General features: G+C 44.4%; 1 protein-coding gene across 3 annotated transcripts in view; it reads right to left on the minus strand.

Moving 5' to 3' along the window:
* The window catches only part of LOC140388005 (chemokine-like protein TAFA-5), a 1047435-nt gene that overhangs the window by 124086 nt on the left and 907663 nt on the right, over positions 1-15686 (minus strand). For all 3 annotated transcript variants that reach the window (XR_011934057.1, XM_072471457.1, XM_072471456.1), the window contains exon 3: positions 11403-11530. Coding sequence is in view for 2 of the 3 variants with exons in the window: in XM_072471457.1 (XP_072327558.1) it covers positions 11403-11530 (128 nt within the window). In the remaining variant the exon portion in view is untranslated. The remainder of the gene's footprint in view (positions 1-11402; positions 11531-15686) is intronic.

Here is a 15686-nt window from a genome sequence, read left to right on the forward strand (position 1 = left end):
CCATGAGGAATGCCAGGGTGCCAACCTTCTATATCCCTGACCAGCTGGGGGTCTCCAATGGGCTGTGCTGTTATGATTGTCCATGTTTGTGTGGACCAGTGCTAAACAGCGCCCTGGCGAGGTCTCCCAGGCGTGGCCTGTGTGTCCCGTGCCCCGGCTGAATCTGGCATCCGGGTATTTAAATGAGCAATTATGCTCATTTAAATATTCAGATCTAAATCTCGCCCAGAGAGGTCAAGATCCAGATCGCATCGGGCTGAGCAAGTCAGGTGACTCGTGTAAGATTTCGCGCCCGGCGCGGGGTCCGATTTGGGACTCACACGCAATTCACCCGAGAAACGCCCAGATCTGCGCTGGACGCAACGGGGTCGCTGAATTGCACCCAAGGGGTTTTGCTCTTCTTTGACAGTTTATTCCTTTATTTCAATCAATAAACAAGGAGATAGGTATCTACTTTTAGCTAATAGCAATGAATGAAGAATAATTGATTGATATGAATTAGAAGATCTGGACCTTCAGCTAGTCCATCGTTTCTTCTGGGTGTGTATAATGCAGTCTTTGACCCTAAAATCATCCAAAGTAACCTCCTTCCAAGCAGAATTTCAAAAACAATATATCGTTTTTCTATACATGCTGTGTGGGCCATATTGGGATGGAGTTTGACCAGACAATTAATGCATGCGCATTCATTATACATCGCAAGGTGAAATGGATAAAAAGAATGTCATGGCATCTTTAAAAATAAGCTACATTGAGGAAAGATGGCTTGCTACAACTTCAGTGATGGAAGGAAAGTGAAACGTTGATATGAGTTTCATTATAAATTGAGAAGCGTGTAAAATATATGGAAGCCTAGATTTTCCACTGGCTTGTACTGGTTTTAGTTTCGCAGTTTGCCTGAAATGGTCAAACAAGCAGAGTGTAAATTGAGTTTCCGTGGTTTTGTGCTAGTTTAAAAACCGGCCCAGTGTACAAACTGACCCTGCCCCCTGATTGCAATAATGAACATGGTGACGACTACCGCTTATTGCGCCCTTTAAAGGACATTTAAAATCAAGATTTTGTTATTTAGGCATAAACGCACTCATAAGCATGTTTTAAAAGATTAAAATTATTTAATTTTCCAAGAAACTGACTAATGTACACCAATAAATGCACTAAGTGGTTTAGTATGGGGTTTTTTTCATGTCATATTCAGTGATGTGAAAGCAGCTCACTCAGTAGGTGGCCTAGATTCATTGATTTAAAATGTTTATTTTTGATGATAAACCCATTTTCAGCAGTATGAATAAAAGTACACCAGGTTATCGCTCTTAAATACAACGGATATTTTAATATATAATAAAAGCAGGGGGGTGGGGGGGGGGGGGCTGACATCCCACTGTCCTGCCTGATTATGCTAGTTCATTGAAGGTTTTGCATTTGTGATTAGGTAAATGAGTTTAACTGGAAACTTGAACTCTAACTTCACATCAGAAAACCAGTGCAATTTCAGACACAATTTTTACCCAAAGGGCAAATGCTACCTGAACGTTCTTAGTGAATTTGTACTCTATTCAAAGTCACTTGTGTAACGCTAAAAGGAATAAAAACAAAGGCATTGGCTCAAACTGATTAAATTTTAATAATGAACTCTGCCTTTACTCTGCTGGGAAATTGAGGATTCCAGGCTGATTGAAGGACTGTACCTCCAATCTTTTAAATCAACCTGCCTATTCTCAATTCCCCAGTGCTGTACAAGCACTTCATCATTACTCAAAGGCAAAGGGAAGTCTTGGGGGGATTATTTTCTGTTTAAAGTACTCATCCAGCTGTCTCTTAAGACAAATACATGTAGACCAATACGCAAATCCTTTGAGTGAAAATGTTTTTGCACCCACAATGAAGATGGATATCTGCACTTTCCTCCCTGGCTGCTCCAGTAACACATGTTGAAGGGAGAGTATCTGAGTATCTAAGACAAATTATATGGAGCTGGAACTTGGGCCAGAAGGCCAATAAAGAACTGCATTACCTAAAAAAAACCACTCCCAAGCTAGATAGAGCTACCACTTAAGCTGGTGCAAGGCTCTCTAGAGTTTGGTTGGCGTTGGATCAATCCCAGCTTAATGTGAGGCACTCTGACATTTAGCAGATCTTTAACTAAGGCTTAAAGCCTTGTTTAATTCAGATGTGGGTAATGGTTAAGGAAAATTGAATTTAAGTTCAATTAATACTGCAAGTTTAACCTTGGTGCAAAGTGATTTCAGCATCTTGCTGTTGCTTTACTGGCAGCGCAATCCAGAATCGTGACCTGATCTGGCTTCAGAGTAAAGTACAATGATGATCATCCAGTCTTCCCCCACCCTCTCCGCACACCCACTTCCCCCAAGCCAAGGGTACACTCGCATTGCTTCAGTTTGGTTACATATGGAACATAAAATCCACTGTGCTGCCAGGGAGGCGGAGGTGTAGTGGTAAAAAGAATTCTGGGTTAGAAAGTAGAATCCTTTGAACACTTTGTCAAAGCATAGACAATAGGAGCAGGAGTAGGTCATTTGGCCCTTTGAGCCTGTTCCCCCACTCAATATGATCATGGCTGATCACCATATTCCTGCATTCTCCCCAGAGCCATTAAAACCTACCTGATTTTTAAAAATATTTTTATTGGTTTCACATTTATTTACAACAACATTGCAAGGGATATCACACAACAATAAGGGAAATCTACAAAATGGGTGTATAAAAGAAAAATACAAACAGGTATGCATATAAAAGTAACATATATAAAGAAATGGGGGCGCCTAATTTTGTGCCCCGGTGGTGGTTGTCACAAGAGTACTGTATTAATTATATACATGTTGCCCTCTGGAGAAACATACCCTGGACTGGGCGGACCTTGGTGTTGTAGTTGTGGTTGCACCCCTATGTTTCCTTGCCCCTTCTCCCCTCTGGCTCCTCTGCCCTGTTTACCCTGTGTTTAGATTGGTACCGTTCCCCTCCTCTCCTCCTATTTTCCTCCTGTCCTCCCCCCCACTTCTCCCCCCCCCCCCCACCCCCCCCCCCCCCCCCGTTTCTTTTTTCCTTTCTTATTCCGATTCAATCCTCCCTCCCTCCCTCTCCCCTCCGCCGTCCCACCGCTCTCCCCTATTGACTGTTGGTCACAAGCATGTCTTGGAACCGGGTGGTGAATAGCTTTCAAGTGTTGAGGAAGTCATTCTCCAGTCCTCGAATGATGGGCTGGATTCTCATAGAATCCTTACATAGAATTTACAGTGCAGAAGGAGGCCATTCGGCCCATCAAGTCTGCACGGGCCCTTGTAAAGAACACCCCACTTAAGCCCATGCCTCCACCCTATCCCCGTAGCCCAGTAACCCTACTTAACCTTTTTGGACACTAAGGGCAATTTGGCATGGCCAATCCACCTAACCTGCACATCTTTGGAATGTGGGAGGAAATCGGGGCACCCGGAGGACACCCACGCAGACACGGGGAGAACGTGCAGACTCCGCACAGTGACCCTAGCCAGGAATTGAACCTGGGACCCTGGAGCTGTGAAGCAACTGTGCTAACCACTGTGCTACCGTGCTGCTTTTCACTCTGGACTTTCCTTAAGTAAGTCCGGAGCGATTCTCCAACCTGCAGAGGGCTGGCAGGGCCCCGGAGTGCTTCTCAGAGCTCTGGCTGTGGATAAGGGGCCCGGCACGTCTGGTCGGGCGTCCGCGCATGCGCACGGCGGCGGCCTGCAGCGGCCATCCTGTGCGTGATGGCGGACTTGGCCTGCGGACCATCATCCGAAATGAGATCGCATGCACCCGTGGATCTGTGCCGCCCGATCGCTCCCCTGGTCGTCCATGAGGCCCCCACTAGGGCGGCCGTGGACTACAGCCGCCATGCAAAGTTCCCGACGGCCGATACATGGTTAGAACCATGCCATTGGGAACTCAGCCAGTTCTGCGTGGAGAATCGCGGGCGGGAGCCTATGTCAATGGCCCCCTAGCCACGCCGCGTAGATCGCATGCGAGCGATTCCCGAGCGATGGACTGGAGAATTGCTTCAGCGGCGCCAGTCCCGATTTCATTGTAAACGGCCATTCTCCACCCCCTCCCCCCCTGCCTTTCGAGCAGCCGCTCAACACACCGCCCCCACCGGAAGTCACACCTACCTGATCTTAATTGAAACATTTCGAAAATGAGGATTCTCTGAGATTAGCGCCAAACATTGAGATTTCTATATTTCCAGCAACAAAATGCATGTACCCAGACAGAACCCTCTCTCAGATAAGAATGTACAAGATTCTGGGTACAGCCCAAGCAAGCTGAGCAGAGTTCTCCTGCCTGGAACTTTTGACGAACTCACCCCCCAGTCTTAGACATGTAGCTGCAATGCGAATGCACTGACAGCAAAAGGGCGGAGTAAAAGGTGCAAATTGTAAACCTTGCATCTTTGTGAAATGTCTTTTTTTTAATCGCATTTTAGCATAAAAGCTGCAACCTAGCAGTTTATGAAGCTCTCGATAACATCACTGAAACTAGGGTTAACCACACGTTCCACATCAACTGAAGAAGAAAGCACTGGTAGAAAATTTCTATATCCATAAGGATGTGATCTTTCAAGCTGTTCAGTCCAAAAATCGATGTAGAATATTTTTAAATTTAACTCAGAACCCGGAGATTACTTTGAAGAGAAGATATTTCCGCGAGATATGCCTCCCCCTTAGCAAACAACACGCTTTCGAACTAATGAATGATGTGTGATGTGCTGTGACATTTGTGACAGTGTCTTTGATATTCGTACCTATTTCAAATGGAGCACATATATATTTCAGCGCACTAATATAATTTGTGACATTTTCTTTGGTGAGAATATCAAGGATCCCAAATTTAATATTCTTTAAGAAGAACTTTGTAGACATTATATATACTGAGAAATGCTAACTTTTTAAAAGCTAAGGGAGGTTTCAATGTTCAACGTGCCAACAAGTTAAATGAGCAAATTTTGAATGATGAAACAGGATATGTTATATTGGTAGAAAGTATCCACGGGATACATATTTGAAAGGCTTTATGTCACTAGAGCCTGAAATCAGTCAAGAAAGTTTCAAACATGTTTATGTGACTTAGCCTCATATCTGGAGCAGGACGAAACAAATGAGACACTCCCCTGATTCTTATTCCATTTGTACAGAATGTTTGCTATATTCCTACCACGTCACTTATATTGCAGTTGTCGTGCGTTCTACCATTATAACTACATTATGACAGGGTGTCATCAACCGAGGGTCATGAGATGGGACCTGGGGGTTGCGAGCTCTGAAGTAGCAATGGTGGTCTTGGAGCTCAGACTGAATGCTGACAGTCGTGAAGCCCCCTTTTTCTGCTGGCAGGCGGATGATGGACAGACCTTTTTGATGCCTGATTGCTGCATGTAAAAAGCCTGTGAAGCGGTGTGTTTCTTCTTTATTTAAAAACCCTGTAAGTTAAAGAGTTCGCACCATGCTAGACTTCTCCACACTGCCTGCCCCCATCACACCTCCCCTCACCGACCCCTTCCCACATTCAGGAACGAAACCCCTCCTGCTCCGATCCTCTGGGTCACAATGTTTCAGGCATTAAAATTGGATCAAATGCAGAAAAAATTTGGGAAGCACTGCACGATGAGGATTCTTCCATTTTATTCATATGTTGTGAATTTAATGGTTCACTTACATGGTTAGGATAATGTCAGCCTCCCATCTCTCACATCTCTGCTCTCATCCTCCCACCCAGAACCAGAATAGCGTCCTTCTTGTCCTCATTTTTCATCCCAACAGCCTCTGCATTCAAAGAATCATCCTCCGGCAGTTCCGCCAACTCAGCATGATGTCACCACCAAAACACATCTTCCCCTCACTCCCCCTCTCAGCATTTCACAGGGAACGTTTCCTCAGGGAAACCCTGGTACATTCCTCTATCACCCCCAACACCTCACCCTCTTCCCACGGCAGCTTCCCATGCAATCACAGAAGGTGCAACACCTGCCCTTTTACCACCTCCCTGCTCACTATCCCAGAGCCTAAACACTCTTCAAGTGAGGCAGCGCTTCACGTGCACCTCCTTCAATCTTGTCTATGGCATTTGCTGCTCCCAATGAGGTCTACCCTACATTGGTGAGAGTAAACGCAGATTGGGTGACCGCTTTGCAGAACACCTTTGGTCCGTCGCTTGCCATTTCAACTCACTGTCCTGATCTCATGTTCACATGTTCGTCCTTGGCCTGCTGCAATGTTCCAGCGACGCTCGATGCAAACTGAAGGAACAGCACCTCATCTTCCGATTAGGCACATTACAGCCTTCCAGAACTAACACTGAGTTCAACAACTTCAGACTGTGAACTCTCTTCTCTCCTCCACCTTCACCCCATTTATATTTCTGGCAATGTAGTTTCAATTCTTCCTTCGATCTGTTTTTTCTCACACCCCCACCCTCCCAACCCCACACTTGGGCCATCTGTTCCCTGTTCCTAGTTGTCCTTTGACACACTGCCTCCCTTTGTTCGTCCCTTAACATATTCTATTCTCTTACTGCGCCACTCTCAACACCCTTCTTAGCCTTGATCACCCCCATTTACATTCTCTTTGTGTTTCTCTCCATGACATCTTTCTCAAGGTCCACCTTGGCTCTCTATCCAGCCCCACTACTCCATACCCCCCGCCCCCTCCCACCCCCACCCACCCCACAACAGTATAAATCTGACTATTTCCAGTTCTCGCCAGCTTTGAGAAAGAATCATCCAGACTCCAGACTCGATATGTTAGCTCCCTTCTCTCTCCACAGTTGCTGTCAGACCAGCTGAGATTATCCAGTATTTTCTGTTTTTGTTCCCATTCGTTTATTCTGTTCAGGTACTGTTGTTTCACTATTTATTTAGGATCGTGTGACTTGAACATATTTACAATGGTTCTCTCATTTTACCTCGATTTTAAATGTGCTATAATGTATGTGTGTGGTTTGTTTTTGACATTAGTGACCAACATTCTCTGCAATGACAAGTGGCATGGTTTCTACCCATCTGAAGTAATTGACATTTGTGATAATTTTTCACAAGCAACCTATTTAAATATTTTCATCAGTGTCCCAGCAGTATTACTATTCATGCTTAGGAACTCCTCACTGAGGGGTAAGGGACAAGGCTGCTCTTCTTGGAATACAATTCTTGAAGCAATTTAAATGGTCAATATAATCTCTCAGATCAAAAAGCTGCCGCTTATCAAGATTTCATCGAAAGGCAATGTAGAACTGGCATCAATCATCCCCCGACTGGACACCTTGTACACATCCATGTGTATGTTATGACCAGTGTTGCTGTTGCAGTAATGAAAAAATGGTGGAAATACGATACAAAACATTATATCATCATTGATTCACCTAATTATCTAGTGGAGGGATAATAGTTTTATCCTTTCCTGAAGAGATGGAGTCAAGGCCCTCAATTAGTTTTTCTTTAATTAAAATCCTTAGTCTCCAAGAAGTCAAAGTCTCAGTACCCAAAATAGAATTCCCATCTAACACAAAACTGTCAGCTCTGTGTATTCCCATGGCAACATCGTGTTTTTCTGCACTTAGTACAAATCTTTGTCGGCCTTTAAATGCTACAACCATGTGAATCAATACTTATACACAAAATAATGGTCCAGAGCTCCCCCATTCCTCTGACAGTGACCCGCAGCGTTGATCCCATTGGAATTTGTGGCAGGTTATTAGCATGGGTACAGGCACTAGAGGGAGCATCTCTGGTTCCCACCGTCCAAGTCCATAAACATTTCTCACTTTTTGGGCATTTCTGGATCCTAAACTATTTCTCTCCATTTTCTGTGCAAAGGGGGAATGGCAGTGTATTTGGGGTTGTAGGCTCCTTGCCTTGGCTAAGATCCCAGCAGTAGAAACCACATACACACTTGGGTAAACTGGAAGGCTTCCATTTATTTGCCATACGAGGTGCTGAAGGAATTCTGGACCCTACTGGAGCTGGAGATCGACCTCCAAAGTGAGTCGCCATCCCCAGCCCAATCCTTCAGCTGTTATTTGTCTTCTAACGTTCTGTTTTCTTGGGTTTTGTTAGGTCTTGCGTATCAGAGGCCAGCAGAGCCTGAAAGAATGTTGATGTCAATATTTCCTGGGTGTCCTGTATCACGGCAATTGTAATGTTATCTAAGTTATATGACAGAATGTATTGAAAAATGGCTGGGGGATCTTCGATACTTCCAAAGTGGCCTCGAACCGATAGTACAAACTTTACATCATATTCCCCAAAACTTTCACTGTTCCAGATGAGAATACTGTAACAAAATCTAAATAATTTGCTGGCAATTTTAAATTAAGAAAATTCCTTGGTTGAATGTTCACCCTGTGTGAGCTGCTGCAGAGGTGATTATTCTTTGGTCTGTTCAAGGCACAAAGCAAAGGGTAAAAGGTTGGAGATTCATGGCACCAGGTTCCTCTCAGTTTACATTGCATCCAAACTTCCAGCCCTGGATGGAAGGATATGGAGCAAAAGGATATAAGTGCAATTGTAATGGGGTCCCTCATTGCATTGGATCTCGACTTGGCAGAGGCCAAAGCAAACAGCACCTGCAGCCTTAAAGCTAATGGCCAGACCACTCAGATCAGATCCCTGCAAGCAACAAACTGCAAAGTACTTTTATTTTGAAACAGGGTCCGCATATAAGAATCAGGTCTGCATACAGTGCTTGGGCAGTAGCCGTGAATGCTCAGAGCTGGAAGCTGCTGTGAGGCTGCCAGACCTATAGCAGTGGTAAACCTACATACCCAAGATTGGTCCAAGATCGCAAGAAACTGCAGAGTGTGGTGAACTCAACCCAACGCATCACATAAGCTTGTCACCCCTTGATTTTGTATATACCTCCCACTGCCTCAGGAAGGCAAACAGCATTATCAGAGACCCCTCCCGCCCAGGCATTGCCTTCTTCCAGACCTTTCCATCAGGTAGAAGGTACAGAAGTCTGAAGACCCACACATCCAGAAATAGGAACAGCTTCTTCCCCACAGCTACAAGACTCCTCAACGACTCCCCCTCGGACTGATCTGTTCCCTGTAAGAACACTATTCACGACGTCCTATGCTGCTCTTGCTCATGTATTTGCTTTGTTTGGCCCCTTGTTCCGCACTGTAACCAATCACTGTTTGTCGATGTACCATTTGTCAATGTTCTCTGTTGATTATTCCTTTTGTCTACTATGTACATACTGTGTACGTTCCCTCGGCTACAGAAAAATACTTTTCACTGTACTTCGGTACATGTGACAATAAATCAAATCAAAATACCCTGCATTAGTTTGATACAACCCGTGTTCGAGGAGTGCTGAGGAAACATGATGGCTTATTGGAACGTCTGGATAAAGGTGTGTCCAAGTCTCTTCAACAGAGTTCACTTTGGACAATTTGCCTAACCGTTAAAAAGAAATGCTGCTAATAAACAATCAGAATGACTCGGGGGCTGATATGCACAATGACAATGTTTTCTTGGCAGTGCCTGAGCACATCAACTGATTCAGACTCTCAGTAATGAGCTGCATATATTTATTTGTGTAATTTGTGCTATGCCTCGGCTTCCTACTCAGTACACTAATGCGTGAAGGCAAATAAATTCATATTAAATGGAACAATGTCTGACTTATTCTTCCAATGAGTTCCTGGTAATCCAAAATTCCTATGTCAGTTCAAATATTCAGGTAAGTGTTAGTAATGTGCAAGTAATCAGTATCTTAAAAATGCAATAAGAACTTGTGTCACAGTTATATTATATACAGTCAACCAAAACCAGACAGATACTTAATACAATCCAGAGCATTTAATTCAGTTATCTGTTAACATTGAGTGTGATCTACTGGCCGTGTTGCACTCGAAAGGCAGCACTGCGCGGATCGTCGATGCCAGGAGATCCCTCTTCCGGGATCTACCCAGCTCACCACACCTCACGAGATCTAACACGATCTCGCGAGATGCCATGATCTGAATCCCACCCACTGTGGTCAGGATCACTATTTTTCAAATCTACTTATTAAAGTGAGACAGCTAGTCTCTAATATGCGCGCTTGGGTCACTGTCTGTGCGGAGTCTGCACGTTCTCCCCGTGTCTGCGTGGGCTTCCTCCTGGCGCTCCAGTTTCCTCCCAGAGTAAAAGATGTGCAGGTTAGATGGAATGGCCAAGCTAAATTGCCCTTAGTGCTAAAAAGGTTGGGTGGGATTACTGGGTTAAGGGGATAGGATGGAGGTATGGGCTTAGGTAGGGTGCTCTTTCCAAGTTCCGGTATGGACTCGATGGGCCGAATGGCCTCCTTCTGCACTATAAATTCTATGGTTCTATGATTCAATGATCTATCCGAGGCATTGGGATGTAACCCCTTCATCTTGTAGACCTCGGCCAAGCACCGTTCAGTGCTGGTCCCCACAAATGGAGACCAGACAGAACAGCACTTGTCAGAGTCTCCCAGGGGATTGGAGACCTCCCTGCTGATGTCACCTGAACACTTTGGCACAGCCCGCCTTGTAAACTGGCACTGCCACTGTGGCACCCTTGAAGTGTCACTTTGGTGCCAGCCTGCCACTGCCAAGGTACCCAAGTGGCACCGCCAGCTGGCAGGGCTATGGATATTTTTCCAATGGTGGCGATTGGGTCCGGGGGGTCCTACGAGTGTGAGGTAGGGTGCTGGGGGGGCCTGAGGAACCCCTTATAGGTGAGTTGTGGCTTTGGGATGTTTGGGGGTTGTGTCAGGAGGTCGAGAGACCAGGGCGCCTCCTCAGTACAGGAAACAGGACCAAGTGCAGCCTCAGCTAAACGCGCTCATCACGGGACTCTTTCGAATTTGGTTAGATCATGCCCATTGTCTTTGCAGGTTCAGATATACTGTTGAATTTTTTTTAACGGGGCAATTTGGTGTGGCCAATCCGCGTGGGTGAGACCCACGCAGCCACGGGGAGAATGTGCAAACTCCACACGGACAATGAGCTGGAGCCGAGATCAAGACCGGGTCCTCGGCACTGTGAGGCAGCAGTGCTAACCACTGCACCACCGTGCCGCCCACTGTTGAATTTTAAATGATATACATTTATGGACAATAGAAACAGAAACCTTTTTAATAAGTAGATCTTTGTAATAATGTTCTAGAGTAGACTTGTTGTTTTGATAGAGGACACAATAAAATCTTTTAACATTTTGAACAATGTCCTATTTGCATACTGCCTGAAGTTACAGTTTTACGATAATTGCAATAATATGGTGTACCGATTCAAACAGTTCATTTTTAGCCAGTCTTGCCTGACGTCTTTTTCTCATTTTGCCTGGAGTTGATTACATTGGCACTGAATGCCTATTATATAATGCCATAGATTTGATTTGTCTGTCAGTTGGGCCCATGGCTTACCGTAGTTGTCTTTATTCGCCCACCTGGCTGTGTGCAGGTCCAGCCTGATTTATTCATTAACAAATTGCATCCTTCTCCTTCCAAACACGGAAGCATTTCACACCATTGTCTAGTCTTTACAATTCGTGCTGAAAAAAAACCAAAGAAGGGTACTTATTATTCCTCTGTTCACACACTCAAATACATATCTCAGCCTATTCATTTTGAAAGGAAGTTGTGATCAAGTTAGTCAGATCTGGATGGAAACCTAAAAGTAGGCTTTTCCTAAAAAACAACAAGTTAACTTTTGATTAATTTTCCACTCGTGTTCTTTTCTACCCTGTGAATATCTTTGCACGCAGCTTTTCGGGGGAGAGGGTGAGTGCGGAATTTGTTTCTTGAAAACATAAGGTGATCGATTCTTGACACTGGCCTAACAATGTTCCTTAAGTGCAACCACAGAAGGCTGCCAGAATGCAATTAGCATTTCCACCAAACTAATCCTCCTTCTGACAACTCAAGGATGACTGCAAAATCAGTGCATGTAGTGGAATCATGCCCATCAGGAAATAGAGTCAAACGGACAACATTTGTAAGACTTCCACCTGGAATATCTTGATTTAAATTGAAAGTCTTGACAATATGCTGTATTAGAACAACATAGAACAACAACATAGAACATACAGTGCAGAAGGAGGCCATTCGGCCCATCGAGTCTGCACCGACCCACTTAAGCCCCCACTTCCACCCCATCCCCGTAACCCAATAACCCCTCCTAACCTTTTTGGTCACTAAGGGCAATTTATCATGGCCAATCCACCTAACCTGCACGTCTTTGGACTGTGGGAGGAAACCGGAGCACCCGGAGGAAACCCACGCAGACATGGGGAGAGCGTGCAGACTCTGCACAGACAGTGACCCAGCAGGGAATCGAACCTGGGACCCTGGCGCTGTGAAGCCACAGTCCTATCCACTTATACTACAGTGCTGCCCCGAATATATTTATATTGATAAATAAATATACATATATATACGATGCAAGTGCTGTGGCAGAGGGAAGATTTTAATTTCTCAGCACTAATGAACACGGACATTTGTTAAAGTACTTATGCGAATGGATCTCTTGCAATTTGTTTTCACTTAGTATTAGGAAATAATGGCATGGATTTCACTCCCTTTGGTAAGGTAGCAATGGATCATTAATATCTGTATCTTTGGATGTGCAATCTGCCACTTACTCACTGCAATTTCCTTCCAGGCCACTTTCCAATGAAGAGTTTGAAGAAGTAATACTGCTCCCAATAGGTTTACCACCATTGGGAGGGAGAGAAATACAGCTTATGGTGCAGTCTTTAAAAAGTTGCAGTCCAACGTTAAAGGGGAGCTTAATTTTTTTCTCCTGGAAGAATGTCTGCAGCAGTACCAACCTGGGGGAATGTGAGCAGCTGGAAGTGCTCCGAGATTCTCAGATGCATTTCTGGAGGTTCTTTTAACAGAAACCAGATGAGCAAGTCTGTTTGACACTGAAGGCAGGAAGCCCCTGGTGCAGGCCTTATGGAGCAAGGTGCCAAAGGCACTCAGTGCTACTTCCACCACCCCAAGAACTGCCACAACAGAAGTGGTTCAACAACCTTAAGGCTAGCAATTGTAAATCTAAGCACTTCCACCAATACACAAACTCTAACACACTTTGCCTTTCATAATTTCTTTTCTCAGCACCTGGAAGGGGAGAGAACTTATTGAGGCTGTCCTTTGTTGAAGTACATATTCAATCACCTTTTCTACACTAAATTACACTGCTATATCAGAATGTCCACGACAGTCTATTATAAATTTTCAATAATATTTGATTTAAGGTGACTATGCACTTAGCCCGAGCTCATCCTGAGATGAGCGTCTGACCTCACACTTTCACCATATCCAAGACCGCCATTTTCTACCTCTGTAGCATTGCTCGACTTTGCCCCTATCTCAGCTCATCTCCTGCTGAAACCCTTACCCATGCCTTTGTTACACCTAGGTTCAATTATTCTAATACACTCCTGGCCGGGCTCCCACATTCTACCCTCCTTAAATTTGAGATCATCCAAAAATCTGTCTTAACTCGTAGCAAGCTCCTTTCCACTTGTGTTTGCTGACCTTCATTGGCTCCCGGTCAGGCAACATCTTGATTTTAAAATTCCCATCCTCACCTGCAAATTTCCCCATGGCCTTGACCCTCCCTGTTTTTAGAATCTTCCCCGGTACAACACGCCTCTGCGGTGTCTGCTCTCCTCTGGCAGAATTCTGGCATTCTTGTGCATTCCCAATCATGGCTACTCCACCATTGATCGCAATGCCTTATGTTGCCTCGAAAACAAGTTCCGGAATTCCCTCCGTACACCTCCATATCACATTTTGCTGCTTTGAAACACTTCTTAAAAACTACTTAATCAAGGCTTTCGGTCATCTGACCTAATATCTTCTTTGTAGATCAGTATCATACTTTGTTTTCTAATGCTCCTGTAGAGCATTTCATTACATTAAAGGCACTATATAAATGTATGTTGTTGTTGTCCTTAGCATTTTAGGAAGCTAATGATGAGGAACATGTCCATGCCACTCATTCCCTTAACATTGACTTCTTTCTCCTCAGGTGAAAATATAGTCTTTGACCAATGCCAAAGACATACAATCGGGGAGGAGGCGCAACATTAGCAGGGAAAACCCTTAACACAAGTCGTAAGGAGTTATAAATTGTAGGCAGGGAGATACTTAGTGATTTGTCACATGGCAGAAGTATCATTGCAGCTTACTGAGAGTCTGGCACTGACATACGGGATAAGGTGATTGGCATTACACACTACCCAGGCATTATTCGGATGAAAGTCTTCCAATTTCTAAATTTGGGCGGTGCTGACATATGGGACTTTGAGAATCACATGCATTCAGCATTCGTTCCTTGCAACTGTGAAAACTGGTCAGCACTTTGTTTTAATAGATGCTTCACAGCACAAAACCTGAATATTGCTGAAAAGAGTCACATGTGGCCGAAGCTTTACATGTACTTATCAGGACACATGCAAGAAACGCTGATTTTCAAACAATCACAACAACTCACACTACAGGCCCCGTAGGTATAAATTGTTGTGTTTGGTTTGAAATTTGAAATTTTGGCATATGTCCTGGTGAGTGCAAGATGAAAAATTTTGGCAACATGTCTCTATATTCAACAATATTTTGTTTGAATAGACCACTAGTGACCTTCTTGGTCTGCCTGACGTTGATCATGGTGAGTTTCAGTAAGTGATTATGCTGACGCACAGGGATGGGGGCGGAAGTGATAATGATGCAGATCAGAATTGTAAAATTTGAAAAGAGGGTAGTTTGGAATGTAAAGAAATATGGAACAGGCTTTGCAAAACAAATCACAAACAGGAAAGAAAACTATGGAAATATATCTGATATTGAAATAAAGCTTGACATAAGCTGACATAATTATGCACTGGAAGGTTTTGGAGCCTGCAGTTGCACACATCAGATCCAGCAATACCAGAAAGATCTTGCAGTGCCTCTAATAATATATTAATATCTTTGGGCTGAATTTTCAAAGGATGCCATGGTTAGGATTTGAGGCAGGTGGACCCACAATGTGGCGCCACTTGCCGTTGTGATGGTTTGGTGCTTTGATTCTGACCCTGAGTTATATTCAGAAAGGTTGGGTCGGGTCACAAATTGGTTACCCACCTGCAAGCAGAAAGTATCCAATTTCGGGCAAATTGGTGTAATTAAGGAGCCTGTTAAGTAAGCCTCCTTTCCTCAGCTGACTGGAATTTCCAGTCGGTATTCAGACAGACCCAATAGCCTCGAACACATCCAAGCAAAAGTGGTGAGCTCAGGATGGGAAAAGGGCCATGAGGTGGATGGGGGCGTTTGTGGTATGCATTTAAACACATTCGGGATCCCTCACCCTGACCTTAAATGGCCGCTGGACCACAGCTGTGCTATCTGCCATCCAGTGGAGGGGCTGTCACTTCAGGATCATTCCCTGGGCAGCTGCAACCATTTAAAAAATATAAAAGACTTCCTAATGGTATCAATTAAATATATTGTGCGTTCAGGTGGAAGACATTGTTTGGATGGTTACTTGAGCACGTATAAAGAAACACTGGCACAGACTGGGAGTGGAATCATTGGTTTAACACCCATGATGTTTAAACCTGTGAATTATTCCAAGTTAAGACAGGCTTTGGTTTCTCCCTTCACCATCAGGCTGTCAGACTTAATTGGCCTTTTTCCTCTCTCTGTCCACGTGTAGATTGACAG

This window comes from Scyliorhinus torazame, chromosome 13 (assembly GCF_047496885.1).
Source record: "Scyliorhinus torazame isolate Kashiwa2021f chromosome 13, sScyTor2.1, whole genome shotgun sequence".
NCBI classification, from domain to species: domain Eukaryota; kingdom Metazoa; phylum Chordata; class Chondrichthyes; order Carcharhiniformes; family Scyliorhinidae; genus Scyliorhinus; species Scyliorhinus torazame.